The sequence below is a fragment of the Sinohyriopsis cumingii genome, chromosome 2 (assembly GCF_028554795.1).
Source record: "Sinohyriopsis cumingii isolate HCF-2022 chromosome 2, ASM2855479v2, whole genome shotgun sequence".
Lineage (NCBI taxonomy): Eukaryota > Metazoa > Mollusca > Bivalvia > Unionida > Unionidae > Sinohyriopsis > Sinohyriopsis cumingii.
In genome coordinates this window covers 142611453-142627200 of record NC_142962.1, presented here as the reverse complement: position 1 = coordinate 142627200, position 15748 = coordinate 142611453, and the positions used below count along the sequence as shown (strand labels likewise).

Genomic DNA, 15748 nt, shown 5'->3' with positions numbered 1-15748 from the left:
CTAGCGGCTCCAGTCATGTGAGGTCAACTCATTTCAGTTGAATACTGGTATTAATATTATTGTGTACATAATATGAAGAAACTATCTTAAAAATAGCCTGTTACTTGACAGATGTGATGAAAGATAGCAAGGCAACCAAACAAAATGAGTACTTGGTGTAATAAAATGTTTATTTCAAAGATACATTTCATTGTGAAGAAGCAAGTTTCAGGGTTTGTAACTTTAAATTTCCTGAATTGGCACTCAGACATTTCCTCAAGCATGGGAAATTTCACTGTTACTTGTTATGAAATCGCAACATTATTACTTTACGAACAGAACAATTAAAAAAATTAAGTTTTAATGTTGATGGTTGTTTCATCAAATAAATGTCCATAGTTTTTGTAAAAGGAATCTTATTTGGGTGTGAATCAATGACAACAAAGAACAGTGACATAATACACAATGTTTTCCTGCACACATGTTAGTTGAAACTATTTGGAATAATGTTTATGATCCTTCAGAGGTTTGGCATCTTGAAAATATTGGTAATTTTCATGGTGTCCAGTGGGAATGGCAGCATTTATTATTTAGGTGGTCCTCAGTAACTAAAACCTTCGCTTATAGTGTGCTTTATGTTTTTGCATCCCATTTTCCGCAAATTATTAAGGAAGAGATGTGTACAGTTTGGGAGATAGTAAATATAGGTTTTGTTCTTGTTTAGTAAATGGTCAACTGTTAAGTCAGGTAAGCCAGGTTGGTGTTATCAAGCCTACTCGGGGGTCTTGTTGAAGTTACTGTATGTGTATTATTAGTATGTGTGTTTCATACTACACTGATATGGTGTTTGCTTCAGTATTATACACTCCAAAATGCACACAGATTACAGCATATATCCAGACCCCTGTTTCATCAAATTGAGATTTTATATTATCTTGCTTATGATTATATTTGAAAATATTGCTATGTTAATAAGAGGCAGATTTAGAAGAATGTACAACAATTAACCATACAGTTTTAAAGTTTTATATCTGGGAATCATTTATTCTTGGAAAAGAGAAATTCGTTTAATTTCAAAAATTCTTTAAATTAGACAGATGGATCAGATTTTCCTCAGAGATTAATCAAGCTTTTTTTTAAGGTGAATATAAGTTATTATGGCTGACACCTGCTGATTGATTAGTGAAAATTTTATTGTTGCCAGTAGAAATAAAAGTATGGTATGAAGTCTAATAAATTTGGCAATTAGTAGGCAGTGGCACGATTGTTGAACACATATATTCTTAGTAATTATTTGCTGATGTTTTGTAAATAGGCTTCAGTAGGGTGGGCATATAGTCCTATAAAAATATTATTTGCCAGAAGATTAAGATATGATGATGTTAAACAGTTACTGTTGACCATTGTCACTTTATGTGATGGAGGTTCATGTTAGACAGTTACTGTTGACCATTGTCACTTTATGTGATGGAAGTTCTTGTTAGACAGTTACTTTTGACCATTGTCAATTTATGTGATGGAAGTTCATGTTAGACAGCTACTGTTGGCCATTGTCAGTTGGCACTTTATGTGATGGAAGTTCTTGTTAGACAGTTACTGTTGACCATTGTCACTTTATGTGATGGAAGTTCATGTTAGACAGTTACTGTTGACCATTGTCATTTTATGTGATGGAAGTTCATGTTAGACAGTTACTGTTGACCATTGTCATTTTATGTGATGGAAGTTCATGTTAGACAGTTACTGTTGACCATTGTCACTTTATATGATGGAAGTTCATGTTAGACAGTTACTGTTGACCATTGTCACTTTATGTGATGGAAGTTCATGTTAGACAGTTACTGTTGACAATTGTCAATTTATGTGATGGAAGCTCTTGTTTGACAGCTACTGTTGACCGTTGTTAGTTGTCACTTTATGTGATGGAAGTTCATGTTAGACATTTACTATAGACCATTGTCACTTTATGTGATGGGAGTTCTTGTTACACAGTTACTCTTGACCATTGTTAGTTGTCACTTTATGTGATGGAAGTTCATGTTAGTTACTATAGACCATTGTCAGTTGGCACTTTATGTGATGGAAGTTCTTTGTATATTTGCAAGTTGGCACTTTATGATTGAAGTTCTACATCAGTGCTATTTTACAGTACTTGACACGTGAGTAAATACACTCATCTCTCACCTTATCTTGTTTCAGGGTCTTAGAGGAGATGCATGAAAATGTGTTCACCAAGAACGACTTTGATATCTACAGGTAACATAAAACAGTGTCAGGAGTCCAAATTTGAGTTCTTGTAAACTCTTTAAATAACAGAATTATGCAGTACCTGGCTATAAATTCCAGATGATGATGTTAAAGAATACAGGCCTATACATGTAAGTTGTGAGTGCCGGGGCAGATGTGCAGCCCAATACAGGTGATATTTTATTTACTATTGCCACTTTAAAACTTTTCACCTAAATTTCTAATCAGTTTTAGAATCATAAAAGTTTTAGTACATATTCCTCAGTGCCCCAGCTGAAAGTATTACATGGTCTTGCGCTCTTTATTTTCATTATTGCCAGCTATTCTTTTTTTGTGATGGGTTTGGAGAAAGACTAATGGAGATGGGGAGATTTTGATATTATACAGTGCTCTTAGGCATTTTATGAAGTGCACAGAGAAAAGTCATGTAGGACAGCGAGGTCTCTTTTTTGCCGGTGAAGGCTGGAAAAGAGGATGTAACCCCTCAGGTTCTACCATCCTGGCTGACATGGGTAATACACTCGGCATACTCGGAAGTCTCAAAAGATAAGGTATTTCTTATGAAGTTTTCAGCTCATCGGATTAGAGCGAATGCTGCAGGCCTTAAATTCAGATGTAAAATTTTGATCTGAGACATATTAGAAGGTGTCGGCTGGCATCCCTGGTCAACCTTTTTTAAACATGTATGGTCATCATGGGTTAAATGACCATCGCTTGTGCTGTTCTCATGCTTGGAGAGCTGGTTATCCTTTGTGTAGGAAATCCAGCTATTCTTCCTCTCGAAGGGTGACTTTCATATTGGTTGGATGCATAGCATTTCCTCACCCAGTTACTTCATCTTCTAACATAATATGATTAGGGAAAGTTTCAACGGAGGAAGCAATTTTTTTAGTAAATTGTTTCTTTTAAGAATAATTACCCAATCACACTACTTGAAAACCATACCATACCTCCTCTGAAATGCAAGCATACTTGTTCATGTATCACGCAGCTAGAATCTGGTAAACAACCTGTTGATAGTAAGCAACCTGGTGGTAGTAAGGGGAGATAACATGCAAGAGTTTCTTCCCTTTCTCTAACTGATGATTAGGGACATTTTTTTTTCTTTCTTTATTCAGGATGGCTGCTTTTGGTGAATAGTGGAGATTATTTCACTAACATTAGTTTTATTTGATAAGTCATCTAACAGAAACATAATTTACTAGAAATTTGCTTTAAAGGCATGGTGATTTGCCAATTTTCTTTTCTTTTTTTAATAGTTGGTGTCTTCCAAACTATCCATTTTGAAATATTTCACAAATCTGGATGTAAGAATTAGATACAACATCCTAATAATATCTCAAATAGGGCCAAACCCAGTCTGATTCTGTTTAAAGATCCATTTAAGAGGATCATGTTACAATCATATCTTTTACATATTTCAGTATGAATAATTTCAGCAAATAAATTAGAGTACAGTAAAACCTGTCATAAGTGACCTCTGCTATGAGCGACCACCTGTCATTTCCGACCACAATCATAATGCACGGATCAATTTTACTATATAAACGCTCTGTTATGAACGACCACCTGCTGAACGTGACCAGCGACCACGATTTCTTGGCAAAATATGCATTTTGACACTGCTATGAACGACCGCATCGCCAAACAAACAAAACAGATTGACACCACTGACCTTAACTTAATCCTTTGTAAACACTAGAGCGCGGGATAAATGTAGTATGCAAACAAAATGCACATTAAATAATACTATACTTGAACAACCATATATCGGAAATAAACACCTCTAACCATCATTTAATCCTTTGTAACAAAGACTGCATAAATAGTAAAGATTGCTCTAATAAAGTATTTAAAAAGAATTTGTCTTGCTACAGTACCAGTTTTGTGAAATTTACAACTCAAGCGTACAGTGTCATTTGTAAACTGCAGTAAACCAGACTAAAGTACATGTCACTAACTGCCATTGTAGTGCCGAAGTCATGTGAATAGCCAGTAAGATTAACGTCAAAGTTAGTAATGATGGATATACGCAGTCAATTTAGAGGTTTGTATTTTTCTGTATCTTTATGAAAACTCACAAAACGCTGGTAGTCCTTATGTCCCAGTGAGAAATCGTTTGAAAGGGCTTCAGTGTAGGTTTGAGTACATTGTTTGTCTTTCCAGTTAATCCATAATGCCTGGAGGGAGAATGAGCTCATTGTCTTTAATACTAGTAAGTGAGAATCGTTTCTGGATTTTTTTTAAATTATTTTTTAATTCTTTTGTTAGTGTTTCACCAAGCCACCATCTGTTTACCTGGGTGCAGATGGTCGCAACCTTTGTTTATCGAGCTATAACGCTGTTGATTTAAACTTCGTCTCAGATTAAATGTATTGTTTCTTGATGAGTTAATTATGTCTTTTGGTTTCATTTATTGGTACATAATATATATTTATTCCACATTTCCCCAAAACCTGATCAAAACCGATAGTCTTTATAACGTCAACACTAATAACAACGGCAGAACCTCCACTGAAAAAAAGAAAAATTTTAACACTGGAAGAAAGGATTAATGTCATTGAAAGAAATGAAAAAGGGGAGACCGCTCGCAAAATAGCAGTCAGCTTAAGCGGCCAGTATTAATGGTGGAGGAAGAACCCAGGAAAGAACCACCGACTCCCATTTAAAAGAGATTAAAGAATATGCTTTACAACATGGTGATCCCAAAATTTTGCTTCTTTGCTCAGAAATGGAGATACATGTTCAGACCAAACAGCTGAGTAAAACATGTCAACAAAAAAGTATAATGGATTTCTTAAAAAACAAGTGAATAAGTGTATAGAATAAGATATATACATCATATCTGTTCATTTTTTGTACATATTAATGTGATGTTGAAATATTAATTTTATTCTCATTGTTTGATAGATGTATATCTTTATTATATAAAGATATTTTGAGAGGAATGCATGCAATATTTAACAAGATTTATGAATAAAGGATATGATACATGTACAGTGAGTATGGGTATTATTTATTTTTTTGACCCTGAAAACCAGTCCATTTTCACACACCTCTTATGAGAGACCACCTGTCTTGAGAGACCACTTTTGGTTGACAGAAGGGGTGGTCTCATAACAGGTTTTACTGTATACTTCTACTTTAACCAACATTGTTATGCTCCAGTAGGATAATGGCAGGGGCATATTGTTACCCTCATCCAGCAGTCCATCCATCACACCTCAGTTAAAGTTTCCATTCCAGTTATTTCAGTCACAGTTGGGTTCCAGGAACACATTTCTAGTTTGTTAATTTTTTCATGTGTTAGCAGATAGCAAGATATATATGACTTGGTGGGTCGTTGCAGATTTGTGGTGTCAGCAATGTTCATAATGTTTTAAAGTTTTGTGTTGTTTTGTTTTCGTAAAGCTACATAAAAAAAAAATGGTAGGTAAGTCATAATGTCATGTGTGACCTTTTCCAATATTGCTAACAAACAAACATGAATACAGATGCATTTACCCAAATGGTACAATTTATTATGTAGATATTACTAATCAGCATACATTAATTCTGATGCATTTTACCCAGATGGTACTCTTTTTCAGGATTAAACTTTCATTATGATTCGTTTTTTGTTTCTTTTACCTTTAGAGAAGTAAAGAACAAGATTCACCAAGCAATTGCCAAGGAATTCAAAATACCTTTATCAAAGTTGTATTTGACGAAACCCACATTTTTCTCACGGATGAACACAATAGAGGCCAAGACTGTACACGATGAGTACTGGCATCCACATGTGGACAAGGTAATCAAGTTATTGTAATTCAAGATGAGAACTGGCATAAGTATGTGGACATGATAATCAAGTTATTGTAATTCATGACGAGTACCAGTACATATTTGTGAACAAGGTAATGCAATTAATGAGGAGTACCAGCACCTACATGTGGACATGGTAATCAAGTTATTGTAATTCATGATGAGTACCAGTACATATTTGTGAACAAGGTAATGCAATTAATGAGGAGTACCAGCACCCACATGTGGACATGGTAATCAAGTTATTATAATTCATGATGAATCTTGAAATCCATGTGTAGACAATGTAATCATAATTCAAAATTCATTTTCAGTTTGGATTGCTAATTTTGAGGTCTCACCTGTGTAAATATGGCAAGATATAGTACTGATATTGACCTAAATATCCAGACATTAAAAAAAGTTTACATTTATCTCAGTCCAGATCATTCATATACCTATGAAAATGATCTGTTTTCCCAAATATATTGTCAAAACAATTATATTTATCATTGTGATTGTCAGTGGTTGGAAGTGGTCTAGATAGGTAACATTGGTTGTGCTATATCCTTGCTTGCCAATAACGAACACTTTCATCATAATGTTTTGGTGGTTTCTTTTACATATAAAGAATTCCGGTTGCATTTCAGGTGTTTTGTTTTTTATTTGGTTTGTAAAACTAGGTTATATACATGTATTGTCATTGGTGATATATGCCAGTCATCACTAAAATTCTGTCTACAAAATTGACCCAGTTCTAATACTTGTATTGTTTCCTGACAAAAGAGTCTTTGACAAAAGAATCATTAGTAAATTAGTTGATAGTAAGAAACAGTTGTTATAAGGACAATCATGCTGATGTAAGTGGGACACTGTTCCGTGAAATTTGTTTTTACAGTACTGTGATGCATGATTGTATGCTTTGCTCCATCATTAATTAATGAAAAGTTTATAAGGTGGATATTCTGCTGTTACAAAAATTGTGAAAATTTACAGACACTAAGAGAGAATCTACTTCTTTTCTTGTCTGTTTTATTTATGGCTTTTTAAGGATTATATTGTTTTATACTTTTATTTTCTATTTTAAATATCTCTCAAAATATTTTAGCGCTTTTACTTTTTTATTTTGTTGGACTGTAATTTTTTATTTATTTGAAAGGTTTTATCTTCCTACAGTGTTTCTGTTTACCTTTTCATTTTTGGAACTGAACTTTTTGCCAGCACCTTATAGCCAGGGTTGTGCTGATGTCCCATTAACCCCTCCTCATACACATGCATGTGCATTAAAACTTTAAACTTGATCAGACAACTATGCTGTGAGCTAAATGTGCCTGTCTAATGTTAGATAGCTTTAGATTCAGTGAAACATTGTTTGAGACACAATACTTGATTTAGTGTGAGGTTTTTGGTTTGTCCTTATAACATGCATACTCCAATCACATTCACTCTTTTTAAGGAAAATAAACACTCAGGTCTTTGCATCTCAGACAAGGCACAGGTGCTCGATGCGAGCTTGATGTGAAGAAAAAAATAATAATCTAAAGGAAAAAAATCATACAGAGTGACAAAAATACCCCCATGACCCGTTCTGACATAGGACACTCTCTATCATGATATATAAGAGAGAAGGTACGGAACTTCCAAATACTTCGCTCCACCCATGACCCTTGATTTCCTTTTGCTATTTCCGTCTTTAAAGGCACGTGACCATACTATATGGCTTGTTTTACTTCTGAGATATTTTTCTATCCATCAAGCCATCATTGACTTTTCTGCGTTGTACCAAACTGAAGTTACGGGCTCCGAAACGTGCGATTTTCGCGAAGTTCTCCTTTGTGGACACTTCCGTGCTCCTATGATAATAAGAATAACCTTTTGAGCCAATCATATTTCGGCATTGATGTTAGTGCCGCCTATTTTGAAAATAGAGATGCGTGTATACGATGTATTGTGCAGTGAAGAAGACAATGTATAATACTTGCGTGGAACAGGATTCCTAAAGTTGAATCGAGTTAATGGTAAGTAAAAAACTTACTTTTGCATCTACCGCTGTTCTGTAATTCAAGAAGGGATGCACCATGGAGTTGAAAACATTGTCCATATCGCTCTTGTCACCGGTTTTCAGATGAGCACGGAAGTGTCCACAAAGGAAAACTTCGCAAAAATCGCACGTTTCAGAGCCCGTAACTTCAGTTTGGTACAACGCAGAAAAGTCAATGATGGCTTGATGGATAGAAAAATATCTCAGAAGTAAAACAAGCCATATAGTATGGTCACGTGCCTTTAAGGACAGAAATAGCAGAAGGAAATCGAGGGTCATGGGTGGAGCGAAGTATTTGGAAGTTCCGTACCTTCTCTCTTATATATTATGATAGAGCGGGTCCTATGTCAGAACGGGTCATGGGGGTAATCTAAGGCATTTTTGTCACTCTGTATGATTTTTTTCCTTTAGATTATTATTTTTTTTCTTAACATCAAGCTCGCGTCGAGCACCTGTGAGACAAGGGAGATAATTTCCTGTTCCTATCCTCTTACTTAGAATCCAAGATGAACTGAAATATTTGAATGCCTTTTAGTACATCACACAAATTCTGTGTAACAATAAGTGTGTGTCGGAGCTGAAATCTTTCCAAACTGATCTTTGCAGGTGACATATGGATCCTTCCATTACACATCTTTACTGTACCTTTCCACTTATGGGAGGGATTTCAGTGGTGGGCGCTTCATCTTTGTAGATACAGACTCGAATAAGACAGTTGAACCCAGAATTGGTAAGGAATTTAGTTGTATAACTTAAATTTGTATGCAAATGTTAATTGCTTTTTATCCTTTTTAATAATAAGATAGAAAAGAAAAGTTGTCCTCAAGCATTTTGATGTTTCTAACAATTATCAAAAGTGATTCATTAACAGCAACAAATTTGATAGATGAAAATTTCAAGTCTTTCCATATATTAGCTGATTCAGCTTATTCTTCAGTGGAAGGTTATGGCTGACCATCAATGCGGCACATATTTGACATTATATTGTTGATACAGGAGATCTGTTTCTGAAGAACACAGCTCAAACAATTGCACAATTTAGCATTTGTTGTTGTTGTAGGGTTTAACGCCATTTTTCAGCACACGATAGGTTATACATGGCGGCCAGTATTAATGGTGGAGGAAGAACCCGGGAAATCCCCGGAAAGAACCACCGACCCTCGAGAAGCTACTGGCAAGCTTTCTCACATATCCACATTGGCCGAATCCGAGACTCGAACCCATGCAGACAGAGGTGAGATGGCAGTGATCTGTAACGGAGAGCGCTTTAGACCACTCGGCCACTCGGGGCCCCCACAATTTAGCATTAACTCGAACAATAAATGTTTTTGAGAACAGACTTATTTCTAGTTAACATTCATTAACAGTTCTTAATCTTAAGCATGAAATGTGAGTGGGGTATTGTTGGCATATGCATTGCAAAACCATTCAAAAACATCATATAAATCTTGGTACATAATTTGTTTGTAATATAAAATAACTATCTTTCCATTTACTCCATTTTCCCACTGCTACAGGATATTATCCTTATCTGTTATGATGTTTTTTATTTAAGTATTCCCAACATAAAATTTTTCAGCAAGAACTCATGAACTCTCCCATTGCTGGCAAGTCTAATAATTGTATCGTTTTCTTCTAAATCTTTAATTTTCCATTTACCTAATAACTTCTTAAAGTGTTGTATTGATTTATTCCTATATTGCTAATTGCACAGTGCTGCAATTTAATTATGCAAATGAAACTTTAGTAGAGTATACTAAATGCCTTGTTTACAAGGGAAGTGATACGTATATTTACACATGATTTTCATTCTTTGTCTGGTACCCTGTTTTTTGCTCAAGGCTAATTTTTCTATGTGGGTTGGTCTACAGAATCTATATTTAGCCTATGCTGACCGTGATATGATCTTGACAGTTATGTCCTGTTGTAATGATCAAAGAAAAAACTCATCTGCTGTGTGAAGTCCAAATCTCTATCACAATATTTTTGACTCCATTTCCTGTAAACATTAGTACATATACTTCAGTCAACACTTTCAGTAATGAAAACCAGCATTGGGAAACAGACATTAGTAAAGATAACCTGATTGCTTACCTTACTGTATGAATTAAATGTTGTGTTCTGGGCACATATTACAGTAATAAAATGTGGCCACTTGCAAGGGATAAATGTGCTGGTTGCAATAAAAGGTGGCCTTTCTTGAAGGGTATTTTTGAACACAAACTCATCAGTGCCAAGGGAATCTGTTTATGAGGGTGGGGATTACCACTGTAGCAGCTAATAAGAGACAAATGCATATTGTTAAAAGGATGATGTCCAGATAAAGCACAATGGTTTTGATGTAAATTTTTAATGGATGTATGTAACAAGGGGGAGGGGTAATTTAATTTTTTGGGTCATGGGGTCTGTTGTATTACCCCACATTATATGTGTAACCATGTTATAATGAATGTCACAAGAATGAAGCAGTTGTGTGTGTATGTAGTTGTTGTTGTTGTTGTTGTTGTTGTGGGGTTTAACGCCATTTTTCAGCACACGATAGGCCATATATGGCAGCCAGTATTAATGGTGGAGGAAGAAACCGGGAAAACCCCGGAAAGAACCACCGACCCACGAGAAGCTACTGGCATGCTTTCTCACATATCTACATTGGCTGAATCTGAGTGTGTGTATGTATATATGTATGTTTGTATATATGTACGACCAGTAAATTATACGAAATTCAGGAAACCAGGTAAATTATGTTGTATTAGCCAGGTTAACTTTTGTGATAATGGATTTTTGCAGTTTGATATGATAACAGTCCAAAAGCAATGTAGTTGAACATTGTTTCTTTAACTTTAAAAATAAAAAAGTATTTTAAAAATAGAAAAACTGTAGTGGAGCTTAATTATCATAGTGAGTGTATCTCTCACAAAGTCAATACGCAGTATTAAAATAAATATAAAATTTACTATTGTTATGTATATCTATATTGTGTGCTTAACTTTAGTCCATGATTGTAGGTTGTACTTTAAGAGAATGGTCATTTGTAAACAGTATATTTACACTGCTAACTTATATCCATGATTATAAGTTGTAAATAGCATGTTGACACATTTTTTAGTTCAGAACATTCTAGAAACAGTTCAGTATCAATATTGCTTACAGTTAGACTAGGTTTTTCTGTTAGAAATCTTCACATTATCCTATGTTATAGGCCAAGTGAAAATCTGTATAACTAGGGATTTGATAAACAAATGATTCATGTTTTAAGATCAGCCTGTGGGAATCATTTTGGATCAGAATCAGAAGTATTTAGATGTAATTCAAAGAGAATTATTTAAATTATTCATTGGAATTACAGTGTTAATTTACTTTGGATCAACACATTATTTTGGAATTATTGTGAACTCATTCAGAGACATTCTGGAATGCATTTTTGTGGTACATCAGGACATTCAGAACTATTGGATTTCATTTGGAACATTCTTTACTTTCGGACCTTTGATAATACATTTAGGATTATTTGTGATTTAATTCACAATACTGTTTTGTTTCCTAAATTTCACTTTGAATACATTTTGTTTGTTGATTTTGCTTAAATTGTTGGTTTCACCTTCTTTCAATTACTTATATCAAGACCTAGACTTGTAACAGGATCACTCACAAAGTCACAGTGCAGTATTAAAATTATTATGAAATTTGGCAACACCCATTAAGAATTTGAACAAAATAAAATAAAGCTTAAAAAACAGGTGCACACTGTTATCAGCAGCGTGTGGTAATGTAAATAAAGTAATTGTTTATAATGTACCTGGGTAAAGGCTGTAACTTAGGTAATTGTTGATAATATTTTTGGTGAAAGGCTGTAAAAAGATAATTGTTGATAATATACCTGGATAAAGGCTGTAACTAAGGTAATTTTTTATAGTGTACCTGGATAAATGCTGTAAATACAATAATTGTTGATAGTGGCTGTAATCCTTTGTGATGACAGTTTCACATGTTTCGCAGATATAGTGATATTTAATGTAGAATGATTTCACATTTTTCGCAGATATAGTGATATTTAATGTAGAATGAAATGATTATTTCCCTTTTTCTATATTGCATATCTATAATGAAAGAAATATTTAAGCTCAAAAAAGAGGTTATTGTTTGGTTTATTAAACAAAGCATCTTAGAGTCACAAATGCAACACTTGTCTCTTTTAGCAAGAGCAGGTCAGAATGCAGTTGTATTGACAAACATTCATTGCTGATTATCTTTCTTTTCATTACATTATTTCAGGATTTTTTAACTTAATTTGTGACTATTACACCCAAACCAAAAATTCTCTTCCGCTTTATTGGGTTTTTGTACAGTTCACACTAACTGGAAATGCATACAGTTAGAAAAATAGGATTGCAGGGGAAAATTTGTTAAGTCGTGTTAAGCTGCATTTTGTTTTAACTGCATACCTGGATATATGCATGCATACCTACATATTTTATGTAGTCATAGATTTTTTCATGCAGATTATTTCATATGTCTGATTTGAGATGGGAATTTAGTTTGTGATGTCAGGCCAAATAGTTTTTCACGATTTGAGATTTCTTTTTCAGGTAGGGTATCCTTCTTTACATCAGGATCAGAGAATGTCCACTATGTGGAGAAGTTGAAGGATGGAGTACGATATGCTATAACAATATCATTTACCTGTGATCCACAATTTGCTATTGATGACCCAGGAATATGACTGCATTCATTGATTTTTTATTTTTTATTTTTTATACAGAATCATATCTTAAATATAGGCAATCAAAGTAAAATATTTATGAACACAGTGTATACAGTTAAAATGGCTACAAAAATTTGATGAAATAAGTAACTTTTGTGTATTTGACAAATAAAGCAGAGACAAAATGCCTACATAAAAAATAATTTTTTAAAGCTTTGTTTTGTTGCATTTGTTACCACGTCAAGCAGATGCTGTGAAAATAGGTGAATGACAGTGAAGTTAAATGAATTTGAATGTATGACTTCATCTTTATCCTTGTATTTTCATGATTGTGTGATTCACACACATTATAAAAACTGTTGTCCTCAAAGCTGATGTTAGTGCTAAAAAGTGCACAAAGCTGATTTTCAGAAAATATCTCTCACATAGAAAGTTAAGATGCCATTACAGAACCAGAAAGATCATTCTAGATCAATCTAACTTGTAAACAAGGTCAAGTACTTTAAGCACTAGCCAATCAGGAACTAGGCCAACCTGGTTTTTAAAGAAATCATGTCCTGAAGTCAAATCATATGATGTTTACTTACATTAAACGTACAGCTCTCTACCTTGAAAACTACATAATGTGTTTACGAATGACTTCATTTTAAAGTATAATCATTCAGAATATTAGTATTTAAAATTTAATTATTAAATGACCCCTAAAATCCATAATGAAAATTAACACATACAAAATAAGTATGCATAACAATTATGAAAACAAACAAAAAATATATTACACAAGCTAATATGAGGAGCTTTAAGGCAAAAATATGTAGATAACAGCCCAAAATTTACCACTGCCAAATGTATTGTTTGCATTGAATTATCATCTGTGAACTTTGATCGCCGCTGGTGTTCACTAGTGCCAACAGCTATTTGCATGTACATTTCTGTCTGCTGATCTTGTTTGCCTGTCTGTCTGCTGGTTTACATTTTTTGCACAATCTGTGTTGTATTCTACAATTTCCTTTCTGCAAGCAAACCTTGGTAACCATGATGGTAACTATTTTAATGCCACTGATAAGACGGGAATACCTCCAGCTGCATCTTCGACAAGTATATAGCTGTTAAACCATGTCTTTTCTTAAAAATCTATTATATTTAACATAGCTATACAAATAGGGGTTATGTTGCCATCATTTTATTTACGTATTCATGGTGAGGACATTCTCATGTCTCCTCACCAAGTTGAAATTTTGGCCTTGGAAAAAGCCACTGATATCAGTTTGGTACATCAGCATCTTGTAAAATGTATGAAAGAAGGATTACTTTTAAGACACATTAATCTGCCATGATAAGGCATGTCTATCCTGTTTATACATAATATAGCATGGTGCCCTGGTTTATACATAGTGAAGCATGGTGACCTAATTTATACATAATATATCATGGTTTATATGTGGTTCTTTTTTGTTGTACATGTTGAAAAATGTATTATGTGCAATAGGTAATTTGAGCAAATGAGGCATTTCTGAAATAAATAAGGATGACATATCAATGACACATAGGCATTTTTAAGACAAATAAATATGACATATCAATGACTGATATAGGCATTTCTAAGACAAATAATCAATGACTTATATTCAAGATAATTTCATTATGTTGACTATATATATATATATAGAGAGAGAGAGAGAGAGATGAAAAAGATGGTATAAGTGGATAACAGTGCTGGAGCCTGGGGTTTTATTACATTAATTTCAAGATCTGAAAAGCTACATAACACAGACATGTTTCAGATGTAAATTATTATTTAAATTAATATAATAAAGTCTAATCTGATGACGTTCTTGATTTATTATTGTTTTATGCCATTGTGTGTACTTGCTTCTAATTAGGGTCCACCTGCAGAAAATTAGACCCTATACTGCGTTAGCAAAATGCACCAGCAGATCAGGGTCTGTGTTTGTTCTAATGATTAGTCCTTACAATCTGAATATACCCAGATTTTCCAGCACAATGGCAGATCTGGGTCTCTACAGTTTGCTGATGTGTCTGGCTTTTATGAAAGTTAATATAGTATATAACATGACAAACACAATAATCGTGAAAATACATATGATTGAAATTAGAAGCTTGTCTTCATCTTTTAGATGTGTACAAACTTTGGAGCAGCATTTGTGTGTAGCTCATTTTAAGCTCAATCAGGACATTGGGTAATGAAGGACTGAGACAAAGTAACTACCATAATGTGATGATAAATATAATGTGTTTGGATAATTCAGGTCACCCCTACCCCCCTTTTTCCAGTTCAAATACTGTGGTAGACTTTTAAGTGAAAACTAGAAACAGTTGGCCATTGTAAGCAAAGTGAACCATCCAGTCAAAAAATCAAACCCCTATAGAACAAATTCAGGGTCTTCCTCAGAGTATGGACTTGGATTTAAGGATTTTAAAATTATAATATGGACATCAAGGAAAGATGTTAATATAATCTGTACTTTCAGTTAATAGGAGGTTCAGTGACACAAAACAATGGAGAAACTTCCAATGAGCTTAAAATATTTCTTGCCAACGGACAAGTCACTTTTGCTCATTTACTTAAATTTCTCAGTGACAAATGTAAATGTTTTATTTCAAGTGATGTCAGTAATCTAAACATACAAGTGCAGAAATGTTTCAACAGTTTGTACCAGTAGTTTTGGAACATGGTCTACTATTAGTTTGGCATTTGTTGAGGGACAAACCATTTGGGGGTGGAGGAGTTGGAATTGTTTGTATCAAGATGATATCTTTCTCTTTTATGTCGAGATAATTTTTGTCAGTTAATGTAATTTATATAATAGGTTCTTTTTTCTACAAATCTGAGACAAAATATTTTTTCTCATTAATATTTTACCCAGTTTCAGTCCAGTTTGCCAGTGGTCTTTGTATTTAAGATAAAGTCTTGTCATTATCATCACAGTGCATTTCAAATTTCTTCAGGAGATTAAGATGTTCAAACATTAATT

General features: G+C 33.9%; 1 protein-coding gene across 2 annotated transcripts in view; it reads left to right on the top strand.

The window, feature by feature from the left end:
- Positions 1 to 14582, top strand: part of LOC149805980 (2-oxoglutarate and iron-dependent oxygenase domain-containing protein 3-like) — a 44043-nt gene extending 29461 nt beyond the window's left edge. For both annotated transcript variants that reach the window (XM_089950782.1, XM_089950783.1), the window contains exons 6-9: positions 2179 to 2235; positions 5863 to 6016; positions 8657 to 8780; positions 12637 to 14582. In XM_089950782.1, coding sequence (XP_089806908.1) covers positions 2179 to 2235; positions 5863 to 6016; positions 8657 to 8780; positions 12637 to 12770 — 469 coding nt within the window. In that variant the 3' untranslated portion in view covers positions 12771 to 14582. The remainder of the gene's footprint in view (positions 1 to 2178; positions 2236 to 5862; positions 6017 to 8656; positions 8781 to 12636) is intronic.
- The last annotated feature ends 1166 nt before the right edge of the window (positions 14583 to 15748 follow it).